The sequence below is a fragment of the Pygocentrus nattereri genome, chromosome 23 (assembly GCF_015220715.1).
Source record: "Pygocentrus nattereri isolate fPygNat1 chromosome 23, fPygNat1.pri, whole genome shotgun sequence".
Lineage (NCBI taxonomy): Eukaryota > Metazoa > Chordata > Actinopteri > Characiformes > Serrasalmidae > Pygocentrus > Pygocentrus nattereri.
Genome location: NC_051233.1, coordinates 3,165,000 through 3,179,751, shown reverse-complemented (window position 1 = coordinate 3,179,751; position 14,752 = coordinate 3,165,000). Strand labels below are relative to the sequence as shown.

Here is a 14,752-nt window from a genome sequence, read left to right as displayed (position 1 = left end):
TTTAAGATTAAAGAGGATTTAATTTATTAAATTATATTATTAAATTTAAAGGTTTAATCTTTTTTTCTCAATCTTGTGGGTAATTTTGCTCGTTTTAAGACACAATGCAGACCATTTTGCCTAATTTAAGGAATAATGCAAGAAGAACGAGGCCAGAAATGTCTAGAAATAATCTTACAACATCTCAAAATGAGAAATATTATATATACTGACCGGACTCAAGATCATTTCACATGGCAAGGTGTCGTTTTTTGCAGCGTGAAAGTGATAAATTTGTTCATAAGGGTCATAAAATAAGGGCACAGAAAAGAGAAAAATAACACTTCATACAGGTTAAGAGGCATTTAAGCTAAAACAGAAAACAAATAAATATGGAAAAGAAAGAGTTAAAGTTGTGGTCAAGGTCGAGTTCTAACCTGCTTCTTTCCGCAGGTGAAACTGATACACACCACATCGTGTTCACACACAACACTTCTTGCTTTTTAACACTTTAACTGGCGCCACGCCAGATCAGTAACACTTGGATTGTAACCGTAGTTGATTCTGTACGTCGCTGCTGTCGGAAGAAAAACCTCCTATCTCCAAAGATGGTGACTTTACAGGAGAAGGAAAAAAACCACTTTCCTTTTAATGCAAGTCAATGGAACCAGACGTCTTTCCAAGTCATTTTGGACCGTTTCTTTAGGTCCACTCTTCATGAAATTTACACACAATGTAAAGAACGACAGGCGTTTTCAAAATATGCTAAAAACTCAAAAATGACAAAAATGGAGATACGAGGTTTTCTTCAGACAGCGGTGATTTGCCATCCTCATACGGCCTAAACACTGTACTACGTAACAGTCTTCTTCCTTACGTACGTCACTTGGGATCTCTCTTTTGGCCTCTCGGACTGCCGCGGAAGCGTGAAAGCAAGCACGCTGCTCTGTGATTGGCTCAAGAGAAAAGGGGGGGGCGGGGTTTCCCGTACGGCGCAGCACACGAGCTCAGGGCGATGAGGGGGGAGGTGTTAGTGTGTGTTGACGTGTTATTTTGTCAGCAGGGCTCAAAATCAAATCAAATCAGTCATGCAAGCGGCACCCTCATGCAGCCACGTCCCCTTTGACTGGCTGGTCATGCCATAACATCACTGTGGAGGGAAGAGAGAGGATACGGACAGCCGTCAAACAAAACGGTCAATCGAGACCAAAAGCAATGGATGTTAATGTTTCTCTGTTAGTCAGAACACAGACTCAGACACATGCGTGTGCGTGCACTTTATATATCGTCACTGTTGGAACAAAACCTCATGTCTATGAAAGACCGAGGAGAAGTGTTGAGCAAAAAACAGGAACATGACCCACGACATCTGATGTGAACGTGTCTACCTACCTCCTAGATTTCTGCCAGTGAAGTCTCTATAGTGACATTTTCAACGTTGTATTTAATACGTCTGTATTTATTAGCCTCTACATTTGGTAACACTTTATTTGGACCGTCCACTTGTAGATCATTTACTTCCAAGTTAAATATCTACTAAATTAACCGTAATTTACTTCAACCTCAACCCTAAACCCAAACCCAGCGCTCACCCTGGTCCAAACACTAACCCTACCCCCACCACTGCTTAGAACCAACAGATGTGTGTCAGACAGTTTAACAATTTGACCACCTGTAGAGAATCTACAGGGGACTGTAGAGGACTATCCAAATAAAGTGAGACCCTACATCTCATACAGCAGTTCTCAGTGGCTGTACAACGTGTCTGGGTAATGCATGCTGGGTATTGTAGTGAGAACACTGAGGGACGAAAACACTGCTAAGGGGTTGCAACGCTGCACTACGCAGCCCCGCCTGAAACATCCTGTATAAAAATCCTGTACATCTCTGATGAGTCATAGCCACGCCTTAAATAGCAGGAACGAGATCCTAATGCGTGGCCACGACTTAATTCTCTCTTTCCCCACACCTTAATAGGTTGTGGCCACGACTTAATTCTCTCTTTCCCCACACCTTAATAAGTCGTGGCCACGGCTTAATTCGCTCTTTCCCCACACCTTAATAAGTCGTGGCCATGACTTAATTCTCCCTTTCCCCACACCTTAATAGGTTGTGGCCACGACTTAATTCTCTCTTTCCCCACACCTTAATAAGTCGTGGCCACGGCTTAATTCTCCCTTTCCCCACACCTTAATAAGTCGTGGCCACGGCTTAATTCTCTCTTTCCCCACACCTTAATAAGTCGTGGCCACGGCTTAATTCTCTCTTTCCCCACACCTTAATAAGTCGTGGCCACGGCTTAATTCTCTCTTTCCCCACACCTTAATAGGTTGTGGCCACGACTTAATTCTCTCTTTCCCCACACCTTAATAGGTTGTGGCCACGACTTAATTCTCTCTTTCCCCACACCTTAATAAGTCGTGGCCACGGCTTAATTCTCCCTTTCCCCACACCTTAATAAGTCGTGGCCACGGCTTAATTCTCTCTTTCCCCACACCTTAATAAGTCGTGGCCACGGCTTAATTCTCTCTTTCCCCACACCTTAATAGGTTGTGGCCACGACTTAATTCTCTCTTTCCCATGCCTTACTAAGTCGTGGCCACACATTAGGATTTCGTTCCCACTAGTTAATAATGTGTGGCCATGCATTATTTTTAACAGGGCTCTGTGCTGCACTACAAAATACTGTATTAACCAACATTAAATGCTAGTTTTAGGCAGGAACTCCCCTTTAACCTTTAATATACGCTGATGCACCAGATTGGATCATTTCTATTGGTCAACTCGTCATGAAATGCTGACACAATTTAAAAGAAACATTTAGCATTTTCAAATGGGCTAAATATAAAATAACGGGGAAAAAGGAGTTACGAGGTTGATGTCACAGTGACGATATGTGGAGTTAGTTGTCATCTTGATTCTGATGGAAGAAAATCAAAGGCGTAATCAAACCCAAATCAAAAGAAATAATGATGCCCTTCAACAAAGGGCCACCATGCAGGTGTTACGACAGGTTATGCATGCAAACACGCTGCAACTCCCCTAATCAGTTTTTTACCGTGACCTGTGAGCATCTTCAGCAATTATAGTTCGCCACAGTGATAAGTAGTGATAGAACCGCAATACTAGCAACCTGTCCACATCGCGCAGCCCTAGGCGACGTCTCACTGCTTCGCTCTAACAAGTCATCAGGCCTTGCAGACGACTAAAACCAGACCAGGTGGAATAAAACACATCCTGAGCCTGATCTGTTGGAAGAATAGCCATCTATATACACACCACACCATCGCTGACCACTAGAGGTGGAGAAATATTTACTTCTTTGCAAATTCAACAGAATATTTTATAAAGTAACGCTCTACCCAAACAGTCCAACTGAATCTAGGGCACGATCAATATTTCAGATAGTAGAGAACACGTTTACAGCATTGGGCTGATGCTCTCATCCAGAGCGACTTCACTTTGATCATTTTACACAGGGAGGCCAAGGTGGTGTTAGGAGTCTTGCCCAAGGACTCTTATTGGTGTAGTGTAGGGTGTTTACCCAGGCGGGGCACTGAACCCCAGTCTACAGTGTAGAAGCCAGAGGTGTTAAGCACTACACTAACCAACCACCACAACATCAAATAATATCAGCTGATACTGACGACCGCTGGTTTAATCGTTTAATTGTAATTGTGTAATTTTGCTTCCAAGCTGATATTTGGAATCTCCTGACGACAAATAAAGCTCAAATAAACAAACATCACCCTGCTGCCCTCAAAAAGGTCTCACAGCGGCAAAAATATCTGCTTTCCTTTATTTACATTTGCCTCTCAACTGGTATAAACACACCCGGCATATTGCCATCGTCCAAAAAAGTGTGCATCTCCATTTTTTCCGATTTCTACTTTTCAACATCATTTGAGCGCGACAGCCGCCCAATAAATGCTTGGAATAAAATCTTTTCACATTAATTTAGATTGAAAGTTAAGAATGTTTTGCCCTCTTCTGTGAAGTTACTATTTTGGAGATACTGTATTTTTTTTCTTTGGACAGCAGCGATATGTTGTGTTGATGTAAACAGCACTGCGCCAGCTGGCCTGTCAGCAATCACCTGATAACAAGGGAAAACCTTCAGCATGAGAATAAAGTTTTAATACAAAAAGCCTTCGATTTCAAAGAAAACTAATAAACAAAAAAATAAATAAGAGGTAACAGAAACCAAAACCACAAATATGGGTAGCTTCGCCCACCAGTGTGACTTGGGACCAAGTTTGTGTTGCGTATTTGAGCTTATTTGACATTTGAGAACTGACCATATCAGTCAGCAGAGCAGCGGTTAACTAAAACTACTGGATTGTAATGTCAAAATCAGTAAAATATCAGCTGATATTATGCGTTATCAGACTTTAAGCCGCTTAAACGGATACGGTATTGCCTACAAAGTTTTACGGATGAGTTGGGCTCTAACTAAACCGCTGAGAACATGACGCTTTGGATCGTTTCCTCGAGAGTTGGGATCAAATCCAATCACGACGACAGATTTACACCCCTATTGACCACAATACTGAAAAACGTGCGACGATGCAAACGTGCTCTGCCCCCTCTGTATGAAGCAGACCCAGGTCAGTGGATTTGAGGCCTTCAAGCGTAGCTTCAGCCGAGGCTGATAAGGGCACGTTAAGGCATGGCAAACAAGAGATTATAAGGGGGTTCATGAAGGCTGGAGGTGGATGAGGAGGCTCCATAAAGTCCTCGAATACCAGCAACGGCACTACGTCACTGGCAGAAAGACAAGACGACAACACAACGTTCCACAGCTACAGCTGTCGGTTCATCTCCAAAACAACAACGCAGCATGTGTTATTTCATTTGCCACATTCTACAGTTCAATGCATAGATATGAGTTCCTTAAAGGTCTGAAGAACAAAATAAAGGAAAATATTAATATGCAGATACATATAAACTGACAGAGCCATAAACGCTCATTAAACGCACATTAAAACGCTTCTTACATTTCTGAACAGACTAGAGCTTTGCAGGCTTTGTCAAATAACATCTCAGAGTGCAGGACGCTGATCTGGGAGCAGCTTTTGCTTGTGAAATTTTAATGAACATAATTATACGCGTAAAAAAAGAGCTGCTCCCAGAGCGACTCCGCTAACCTGAGACGTTTACTACATCTGAGCCTGCCAGCGGGGTTTTAAGGAGAGATGCACAACTGTAAGCATCCTTCCTTGTAATCCTTCCACTGGCAACAGGAAATAAAACATCTTCCGTCTCTAATGAAAGGATTCTAAGACGCTCTGAACACCGAGAATGGCATGTTAAACGCATTTTAAGCGAACAGCTTGGTGAAAAGTCTGATTTAGTAACTTTACTCCAAATAAAGATCAGCAAAAGCATGTTTGGTGTGTGAAGCTCGCTTCTTTACCTTTGCACTGGAGCTACAAGGCTGATGCAGCTAATCTTTGCAGACTTACAGGCCTCCTTTTTCAGATGACAACACTGGAGGATCGAATTTTTTGTTCCATAATGTTCTATTATTTACATACAGCTGATGGAAATCTGTAGGTTCTTGTGTTGAGTGAGTGGTGGATGCTACTTTTTCAGTGAGCCAGTGAGCTGAAACCAAGCAGACGGACGCAATGAGGACTTGTTTTCTGTGCTATTGTTTTTAGCAAACGTCACACCAAACCTGCAGGGTGATTCCAAAAGATTCATCCGATTTCAAAGCGCAATATTTTTATAACCGTGAGGCGTCTAGGAACCAATTACTATCCAACTGTAAGAGGGGGTCATAGAGTTTCTGACTGGCTCCTTCAGTCTGAAAGGAGCTGAGACCCCTGAGCAGAAGGTTCTGCGTTCTCCACGTCAATAAGAGTGAATCCGTCAGAACTGTGCGGAGTGATTTTCATCAGCAGTGAAGCTCCAGCAGCTCAGAGCGTTCGGCGCTGGTTCCACAGCACTGGATGATCTCCGAAATCCCACTGAAAGAGCCGTGAGAGCAGCGACGCCCGACACGCTCAGTCCAGTCTGGGATGAGCTTGACTGTGGTGTTGATGTCGTCCGTACAGCTGGAGGAGGTTCAGACTGAGACCTTGTAGAACTACATAATAAACTTTACGCTCATTTACACCATTTAGAGTTCACTGCACTGATCTGACCAGTCCAGGCGTATCTCCTGCCTTACACCCAATGGTAACGTGCATTGGTCTGTAATGATTTACAGTGAGATAAATCATTGTGAAATGGGATGAATCCTTCTGAATCACCCTGGATTTTGGCTGTTCGGCTACAGTCTGGTAAAGAGGGAAAAACGTGTGAATGATTTCTGGCCAAACTGTTCGTATATAAGCAGAATTCTAAGAGGCTCCAAGCTTGTCTAACAGAGGAAGAGTTCAGCTTCAGCTCAGCAGCCCCTCAGACAGCTTCCTGAAACGGACTCGATCATGCGCTGTCGAGAGGAGTGCTCGTGATGAATAAGGGCTCATCAGAAAGCCCAAAGCATCCGCCTAAAGAGAGAACGTTTTCGCAGCATCCGCCTAAAGAGAGAACGTTTTCGCAGCATCCGCCTAAAGAGAGAACGTTTTCGCAGCATCCGCCTAAAGAGAGAACGTTTTCGCAGCATCCGCCTAAAGAGAGAATGTTTTCGCAGCATCCGCCTAAAGAGAGAATGTTTTCGCAGCATCCGCCTAAAGAGAGAACGTTTTCGCAGCATCCGCCTAAAGAGAGAACGTTTTCGCTTCTCTTCATAAAAAAATAAAGCAAAGCGTAATGCTATGCTACTCCATTAGCATCTCTTCTTAAAACCCCGCAGGTTGTGCGGAACAGAGAGGAAAGGAAAAGTTTAACACAGAAGCAGAAAAACGAAAACAAGAAAGTCTTGAAAAAGACTGTAAACAGGATGGGCTGGGATGGGCTGGGATGGGCTGGGATGGGCTGGGATACCCTGTGACGACATGGGCAACTTTAAAGCGTTCAGGCGGGAGAGGAAGGTGAGGAGAGGGAGGAAGAGGAAGAGAGCTTGGAGGTGGGGCTTAAGGGAAGAAACACGTCCTGATCGGCTACAGTGTTGCCGTAGTGAGGGTAGCCATGGCGAGAGGGGGCGGCTGCTCTACCTGGCTGTGGCCGGCTGGACGTGGCCAGGGTAAGAGCGGCGCGTGCTGGTGGCCTGTCGCTGTCGGGCCAGAAAAGACTGACCGGAACCTGTACTCGCCAATCGGTCCTCCGCCGCCTTCTTCTGTAGAGCCATTCCCTGAGAGAGAGAGAGAGAGAGAGAGAGAGAGAGAGAGGGAGAGTGAGGGAGAGAGGGAGAGAGAGTGAGGGAGAGAGAGTGAGGGAGAGAGAGTGAGGGAGAGAGTGAGAGAGAGAGTGAGAGAGAGTGAGGGAGAGAGAGAGAGAGAGAGTGAGCGTGAGTGAGAGAGAGTGAGGGAGAGAGTGAGAGAGAGAGAGAGAGAGAGAGAGAGAGAGAGAGAGAGAGGGAGAGTGAGAGTGAGGGAGAGTGAGGGAGAGTGAGGGAGAGAGGGAGAGAGTGAGGGAGAGAGTGAGGGAGAGAGAGTGAGGGAGAGAGAGTGAGGGAGAGAGAGTGAGGGAGAGAGTGAGAGAGAGAGAGTGAGGGAGAGAGAGTGAGGGAGAGAGTGAGAGAGTGAGAGTGAGAGAGAGTGAGGGAGAGAGAGAGAGAGAGAGAGTGAGCGTGAGTGAGAGAGAGTGAGGGAGAGAGTGAGAGAGAGAGTGAGCGAGTGAGGGAGAGAGTGAGAGTGAGGGAGAGAGTGATGGAGAGTGAGAGAGAGTGAGGGAGAGAGTGAGAGAGTGAGAGTGAGAGAGAGTGAGGGAGAGAGAGAGAGAGAGAGAGAGAGAGTGATGGAGAGTGAGAGAGAGTGAGGGAGAGAGTGAGGGAGAGAGTGAGGGAGAGAGTGAGGGAGAGGGAGAGAGTGAGGGAGAGGGAGAGAGTGAGGGAGAGAGTGAGGGAGAGGGAGAGAGTGAGGGAGAGAGTGAGAGAGTGATGGAGAGTGAGAGAGAGTGAGGGAGAGAGTGAGAGAGTGAGGGAGAGAGTGAGGGAGAGGGAGAGAGTGAGGGAGAGAGTGAGGGAGAGGGAGAGAGTGAGGGAGAGAGTGAGAGAGTGAACAAGAAATAGACAGAACAGGAGAAAGACAGAAAGCCAGAGGGAGATGGTAGAAAGAGAGAAAGAATGAATAATATGAAGATAGGAAAAACAAGACAGGTAAAACAAAGAGAGAAAGAGAGAGAACAACCGGAGCGAAAGATGGGAGACAGAAAAGGAATTAATGAAAACAATGAAATAGAAAGAAAAGCAAGAAAGTATGAAAATAAGGGGGATGGAGAGAGAAGAGAAAAAGAGAGAGAGAGAAAGGACAAGAAAATAAAGAAAGAAAGAATGAAAGAAATGAAGAAAGTAAAATATTTATTTTTATTTTATTATATTTCCTTATGATAATAAAAGGGCTGTCAATCAATGATGTCACAGTGTCTTAATATCCCTACTGGTTGATCAATATCAGATTCTGTAGATCGACTGCTCATCTCTTGCTCTATCGGCTGTAACTAGGACGGTCCGAGATCAGAGAGTCTGGGCTGATCTGGCTGAAAAGGCAGATACGGATATTTACTCTTCCATTGGGGGCTGGGGGGACAGTTTTAGCTGATTAATTTACTGAGTGAATTATTTTATTTTTTAATTGGGCAGATCGGGTCCCTCACAGAAGGAGACACTCCACTGTCTCTCAGATTAAAAAGGCTGATGTAGGATCAGCTTCCAGGTTCTGATAGAAGATCACCACCTCACTGCAGGACGCTGATCTCAGATAAACACAACCCCTGCTTTCTGACTGGACATTCACATGAGAATTTTACGTGGCTACTGATAGATCACTGACAGCACAACAGCGCCCTCTAGAGAAGTGCACATATAGCACATACCAAAAGAGAAAAAGCACAGGATGTTTGGAAATATCACACATTAACATTCAGCCAACGTCACTCACCATGTTGTACCAGGCGGACACGATCAGTTTCTCCTCGTGGTCTCTCTGAGATTTCGCCTTGTCGTATTCTTTCTGTAAACAAAGACACACATCATATTTACCTTCTCCAGGATTGTGTGTGTGTGTGTGTGTGATTTGATGTCCGTAAACTGAGCTGCACTCACCATTATTTTGAGAACAGTTTCACAAATGCTCAATTACAAGATTCATTATCTAACTGAAGTCTCTCACCGCTCAGCGCTCTCTCTCTATCACCGCTCAGCGCGCTCTCTCTCTCTCTCTCTCTCTCTCTCTCTCTCTCTCTCTCTCTATCACCGCTCAGCGCGCTCTCTCTCTCTCTCTCTCTCTCTCTCTCTCTCTCTCTCTATCACCGCTCAGCGCTCTCTCTCTCTCTCTCTCTCTCTGCTCAGCTCTCTCTCTCTCTCCATCACCGCTCAGCGCTCTCTCTCTCACTGCTCAGCTCTCTCTCTCTCTCCATCACCGCTCAGCGCTCTCTCTCTCTCTCTCTGCTCAGCTCTCTCTCTCTCCATCACCGCTCAGCGCTCTCTCTCTCTCCATCACCGCTCAGCGCTCTCTCTCTCTCTCTGCTCAGCTCTCTCTCTCTCCATCACCGCTCAGCGCTCTCTCTCTCTCCATCACCGCTCAGCTCTCTCTCTCTCTCTCTCTCTCTCTCTCCATCACCGCTCAGCTCTCGCTCTCTCTGATCATGCCAGCTGCCTCACACTGACAATATCATAAAGCATTACAGAATGTTTTTGCTTCTGAACAAATGATTAGCTTATTACAATAATTTTACTATATACTAATTAAGAGGCCTGAGTACATTAGTGTATGTGTAGCAATGCTGACCTCCAGTGAGTGCAGCATCCTCTCTCTCTCCTGTAGCTGGTTCTTAAGGGCCTGCACCTCAGGAGCGGAGCCTTGGTTCTGTTTGGGGTCCAGGGTCCGAATGACCTGAATGAAAACAACACACAATACTCATCAGCGGCCACTTTCGACTGGTGCTTTATCTGAACACATTCAGAGACGAATCTTACGCTCTTGGCTTTCTCCAGATATTTCTTATATCTCTCCTCCATCTGCTTCATGTCTTCATCCTTCTTTTTCAAAGCTTCCTCCAGTTCTTCAATCTTTTGACCTGAAAGAAGAACAGAAGTCAACCTAGTGTCTCCAGTCAGGCACAAAAAACAAACACAATAGCAGTTTAACACAATATTACTATTATCATTAAGTACTGTGGCCCATTCAAAGTTTTTGTCCTCTTTAAAGTTTCAGGGGGACTCATGGGCTGCAGGTTAGGGAACCGGCAAGGCACCCAACCCCCAACTGCTCCCCGGATGCTGCAGATAGGGCTGCCCACCGCTCCGGGCGAGTGAGCTCACTGCCCCCTAGTGTGTGTGTGTTCACTAGTGTGTCTGTGGTGTTTCACTGCACGGACGGGTTAAATGCAGAGGTGAAAGTTACATGACGCACTGTGGGAGCAACAAATCATGTTATTACAGAAAATGACAGTCAATAACTCACCACTTGAGCTATATTTGGTCTCCAGGTCTTCAATGATGTTGTTCTTTTTCTGCAGTTCATTGGACGCATCCCTCAATTTATCCCTGATGGAACAAGTGGAAATACATTTATTACGTGAGTGATCAGCGCTGGACGAAGTACACAAACCATGTACTGGAGTTAAAGTCGAGACCCCCAAGGTAAAATATCACTCCAGTAAAGTAGAAGTTCCTCACTTTAGACCTCCACTTGAGTAAAAGTACTAAGTACATTTGAAGGGAAATACTTTAAGTATAAAGTAAAAGTACTAAAAGAGTAATTCTGGCTCTGATGTCCTGTTATCATTTTTATAACCAGACTGGCTTCATGAACTCATTTCAGGTGAAAGTCCTCCAGCGTCTCTCTTGGTAAACCAGTCTTTTAATAGAACGTCATTAATTAGTGACGCTGACGTCTATTAAAATGATCAGAAGCACAAAACACTGAAGGTAAACAGTTTCCATCAGGGAGAACCGAGTGGCTCTGAAATCACTTTTTACACACAAGCAAAGTTTCAGTTTCAGATTTATTTACAACTTAGTTCCAAGTTTAAGTTGAATAAAAACTGGCTTTAAACTCAGGATCACAGATGAGCTCCTTTACTATGTTGATCTGTAGGCGTCTGTTCATAAACATAAACCAGCCCAAACTCATTTACTATAAAATGAAATGGTGTTTGTAGAAATTCAGAAAAAAGCCGCGTCAGTCTCGACTGCATATGTGGACATATTTCTATATTGAGCTCTATTTACACAAAGTTAGGTTAGTTCATCATTTATGTTGAACAGACTCTCCCAAAGTTTTACGCTGCTGCGCTGACGTTGAACCGCGTGCTGCACTGGGTCGGTATGACCAACAGGTCAAAACCAGCTCTAAACAAAGTGACCGCTGGGCCCTGATTGGTGCTCTGGCTTTGCGCTTCTTTCGTTTTGACATGTGACGTTTTTATACACACAGAAACCAAAAGGAACGACAGATTTCTCAAAATGTAGGAGGAAAAAGTCGGATATTAGACTCTGAAATGTAGTGGAGTGAAAGGAAAAAGTCGCCCAGTAACGGAGGAACTTCAGTACAGATACACCAAAAAATACTAAAGTACAGAAACTAATTACATTTACTTAATAACTGTCCACCACTGTCAGCGATAAATATAAGAAAAAGAAATAGAAGAAAACACTTACAAATGTTCCTCGCATTTGCGCTTCAGCAGAACAGACTGTAAAAAAAAGAGAGAGAGAAGAAATTTAGAAACAGACGCACAGGTTTCTTTCCCGTGGCCTCTGCTGTAACAGTGAGGAACTGAACCTCATTCACATGTCTGTGATAAGAACAGCACAAAGTAGTGCAAAGAGTTTTAAACAGGTACTTATATTATGCACCATAGCCGTTTTCATTTCTAGACAACAAGTAATCTGTTGATATTTGTCACCTATGTGCCACAAAACCTCATCAAAGTAAGTCAATTAAAGTAAAAAAGGGGTTAAGTGGCCTAAAATCTGCCGTCCTAATCGATTGCAGTTCACCTGCTGGCCAGCAGAGGGCACCACATTCACATCCATGAAACCACTTTACAAATTTCAATGCATGGCAGATGCTGATTTGATTTCACTGACATCAAGTGGAACAAGACAGTTCAATCCAGCACATCGATTCAAAAAACAGAGCATCAGCATCAGGACGGCTCAGAGGGAGGACCACTGTCAGCCAAAAGCAGATCATGTTCCAAGCTCGAATTTTGTTTTGGATAAATAAACAGAAGCACGGCTAATGATGTTTCGATTTCTCTGGACTGGTCATGCAGAAGAAGAAAGTGGCCACTCTCCCATCTCCTTTCGGTTAATGATGCAGCGCTCGTTAGCGTTACCTCACTAACAAGCAGACCCAGAAAGATCCATTTGCAAAATAGATTCGATCACAAAACTCCAACTCTAACAGCTCTGCACACACAATCTCCAAGCCCCAGGAACTGAAACTGCCAAAGCACCACAACCTCTTACAGGTCTACCAGGGAAGAAATGTTAACACACTGTATTAAAAAAAAGTCTCATCACAAAAGAAGACGGTCAGTCGAGACCAACGTCTGCATGTAGTTAAACAAGACTGACGAGTCTTTCTATGGCAATGTCCACGTTTGTGTCCCTGTCATTTACAGACAGACTCGAAAAACGTGGTAATGTTACAACTTATTTATATTTCAGCATAAAACACCAAGTTATTTTATCAGTTTCACCTTCTTGAGCCTCAATTTAGCAACACTGGTTTATAAATCGATCCTACTGAATTCCAAGCACCACAGAAGAGCTCGTCCTCACAGTCGTGTGTGAAGGCCGAGGACATGTTTTGAGGTGAAAACACGTTTTTCTGTAATTTTAACTGCAATAATCTCTACATGACTGTGAAATATATTAATTCAATGACAAAGAAAACAAAAGCCAAGTAAATATTATAAAATATAGAATAAAAGTCCCCCAGGAGTCGTGTCACTGGTGTTACTGCGTAATAAAAAAATCTCTTATTTTGAAATAAAAGTCACACCGATGACGTCACTCGACCTCCTTTGACCTGTTTTCTGAGGATCTATGAAGAAAAGCTCATGGTGAGTCCACTGTGTCTCTCAGTTCTCAGAGATTCTCTCATTCAGCTCATGATCTCATATGAAGCTTCTAGCTGACGTCACTGGTGTGACCGACTTTATTCTGAGGTAATAGTGAAAAAACAAACACAAACAGATTAAATTCCATATTTTAGTGGATGTTCCCTGATTGACAGCGTGCGGTTTGATGTTCTGTAGCAGCCGTTTAGTAAAACGCATTGTTCATTAAAAACGTCTCTGGTGTTTCCTGTATTATGTGTAACACCGATGACGATCAGTAACACCAGTGACTCTTATGGATGGATAAAAAACGTAGGAGGAGCCCTCGTTCTTCGTGGAGATCTGAGTAAGCACAGAAGCCAGAACAATGAAAACGTGTGTGTTTGTGTGCTATTTGAGGCAAACCCTACATTATTTATGCTATTTTTATCAGATTCACAGTGATTTCAAATATGTATCATTAAGATGGCATTTGGTTTCACATTCATGGGTCTGCCACTGTTCAAACACAGGAATCTGGGCTTGTATGACTGGAAATAACTTGTCACTGCCAAGAGGCCAGTCGAGTGGACAGACTTTCCTTCACCACCAATTAGCAGGGTATAAACTAATTACCTAAAGCTGCGGCCAGACCAAACGTGCCTTGCGAAAAAGCCAGTTTATCTGAATGTGGAAGTGTGGAACACAAATGTGGAACACAAAAAACTGTGCCTGGTGCAAACACTGATATCACTGCTGCTGGAAGAAAACCTCGTATCTCCAAAATGAGAACTTTACAGGAGAAGGAAAAAACCTACTTTACTTTTAATGCAAGTCAATGGAACCAGACGTCTTTCCAAGTCATTTTGGGCCGTTTTTTTGGTCCTTTCATCATGAAATTTACATACAATGCTGTATGTAAATGTATGTAAATACTGAATGTATAGTGCTGGAGCCTATCCCAGCGGACATCGGGCGGAAGGCAGGATACACCCTGGACAGGTCGCCAGTCAATCGCAGGGCAGACAGACAGACACAGACAGTCACTCACAGGGGCAATTTAGCACGTCCAACTGGCCTGACTGCAGGTCTTTGGACTGTGGGAGGAAGCCGGAGAACCCGGAGAACCCGGAGGAAACCCACGCAGACACGGGGAGAACATGCAGACTCATATCGACATCATATTATACTGAATTTTGTTAATAGTGCAAAACTAAAGAAGCAATCATGTGTTGGCTGATTGACTACATACAGTTGAAGGGGCAGGCCATGGATGCTGCAGTGGCAGTGATTCCTGAAAGGGCTTGAAAGAAGCACCAAAGCATGCAGGTCGCCGTTTTTAGCATTAGCATGCTAGCTGCCCGCCATTAGAGATAAAGACTGGGACGCAAACAGAGAGACAGCAGCAGAGCGGCTGGTTCCCACATGCTGTACTTACAATAGCCTGAGGAAGGGGTGATTGTGAGGGACAGAAAAGAGGGCTTGAGCTGAGAGTGGCCTGTCCGCAACGACAGCGAGAGACAGACAGACAGAGAGTGTAGAATGGATGAAGTCAAGCGAGAAACAAGCTAAAGGACACAGAGACAGTCATGGAGAGACATGTTGGCATGGGGACACACGTGTACAGTGTTCCTGGTGATGTCATCACACGCGGCCTTTAACCTCCGCGCCG

At 44.3% G+C, this 14,752-nt stretch overlaps 1 protein-coding gene across 5 annotated transcripts in view; it reads right to left on the bottom strand.

Annotated features, from left to right (window-relative positions):
- Positions 1-675: 675 nt before the first annotated feature.
- The window catches only part of hook3 (hook microtubule-tethering protein 3), a 59,990-nt gene continuing 45,913 nt past the window's right edge, over positions 676-14,752 (bottom strand). For 4 of the 5 annotated variants that reach the window (XM_037533662.1, XM_037533663.1, XM_037533664.1 and 1 more), the window contains 7 exons: positions 11,690-11,724; positions 10,491-10,573; positions 10,004-10,104; positions 9,816-9,920; positions 8,967-9,038; positions 7,083-7,219; positions 676-1,129 (listed from right to left, as the gene is read on the bottom strand). In XM_037533662.1, the coding sequence (XP_037389559.1) occupies positions 1,114-1,129; positions 7,083-7,219; positions 8,967-9,038; positions 9,816-9,920; positions 10,004-10,104; positions 10,491-10,573; positions 11,690-11,724 (549 nt within the window). In that variant the 3' untranslated portion in view covers positions 676-1,113. Of the gene's footprint in view, positions 1,130-6,013; positions 7,220-8,966; positions 9,039-9,815; positions 9,921-10,003; positions 10,105-10,490; positions 10,574-11,689; positions 11,725-14,752 lie in introns of those variants that run through there. The other variant, XM_037533666.1, reaches the window with a different exon arrangement.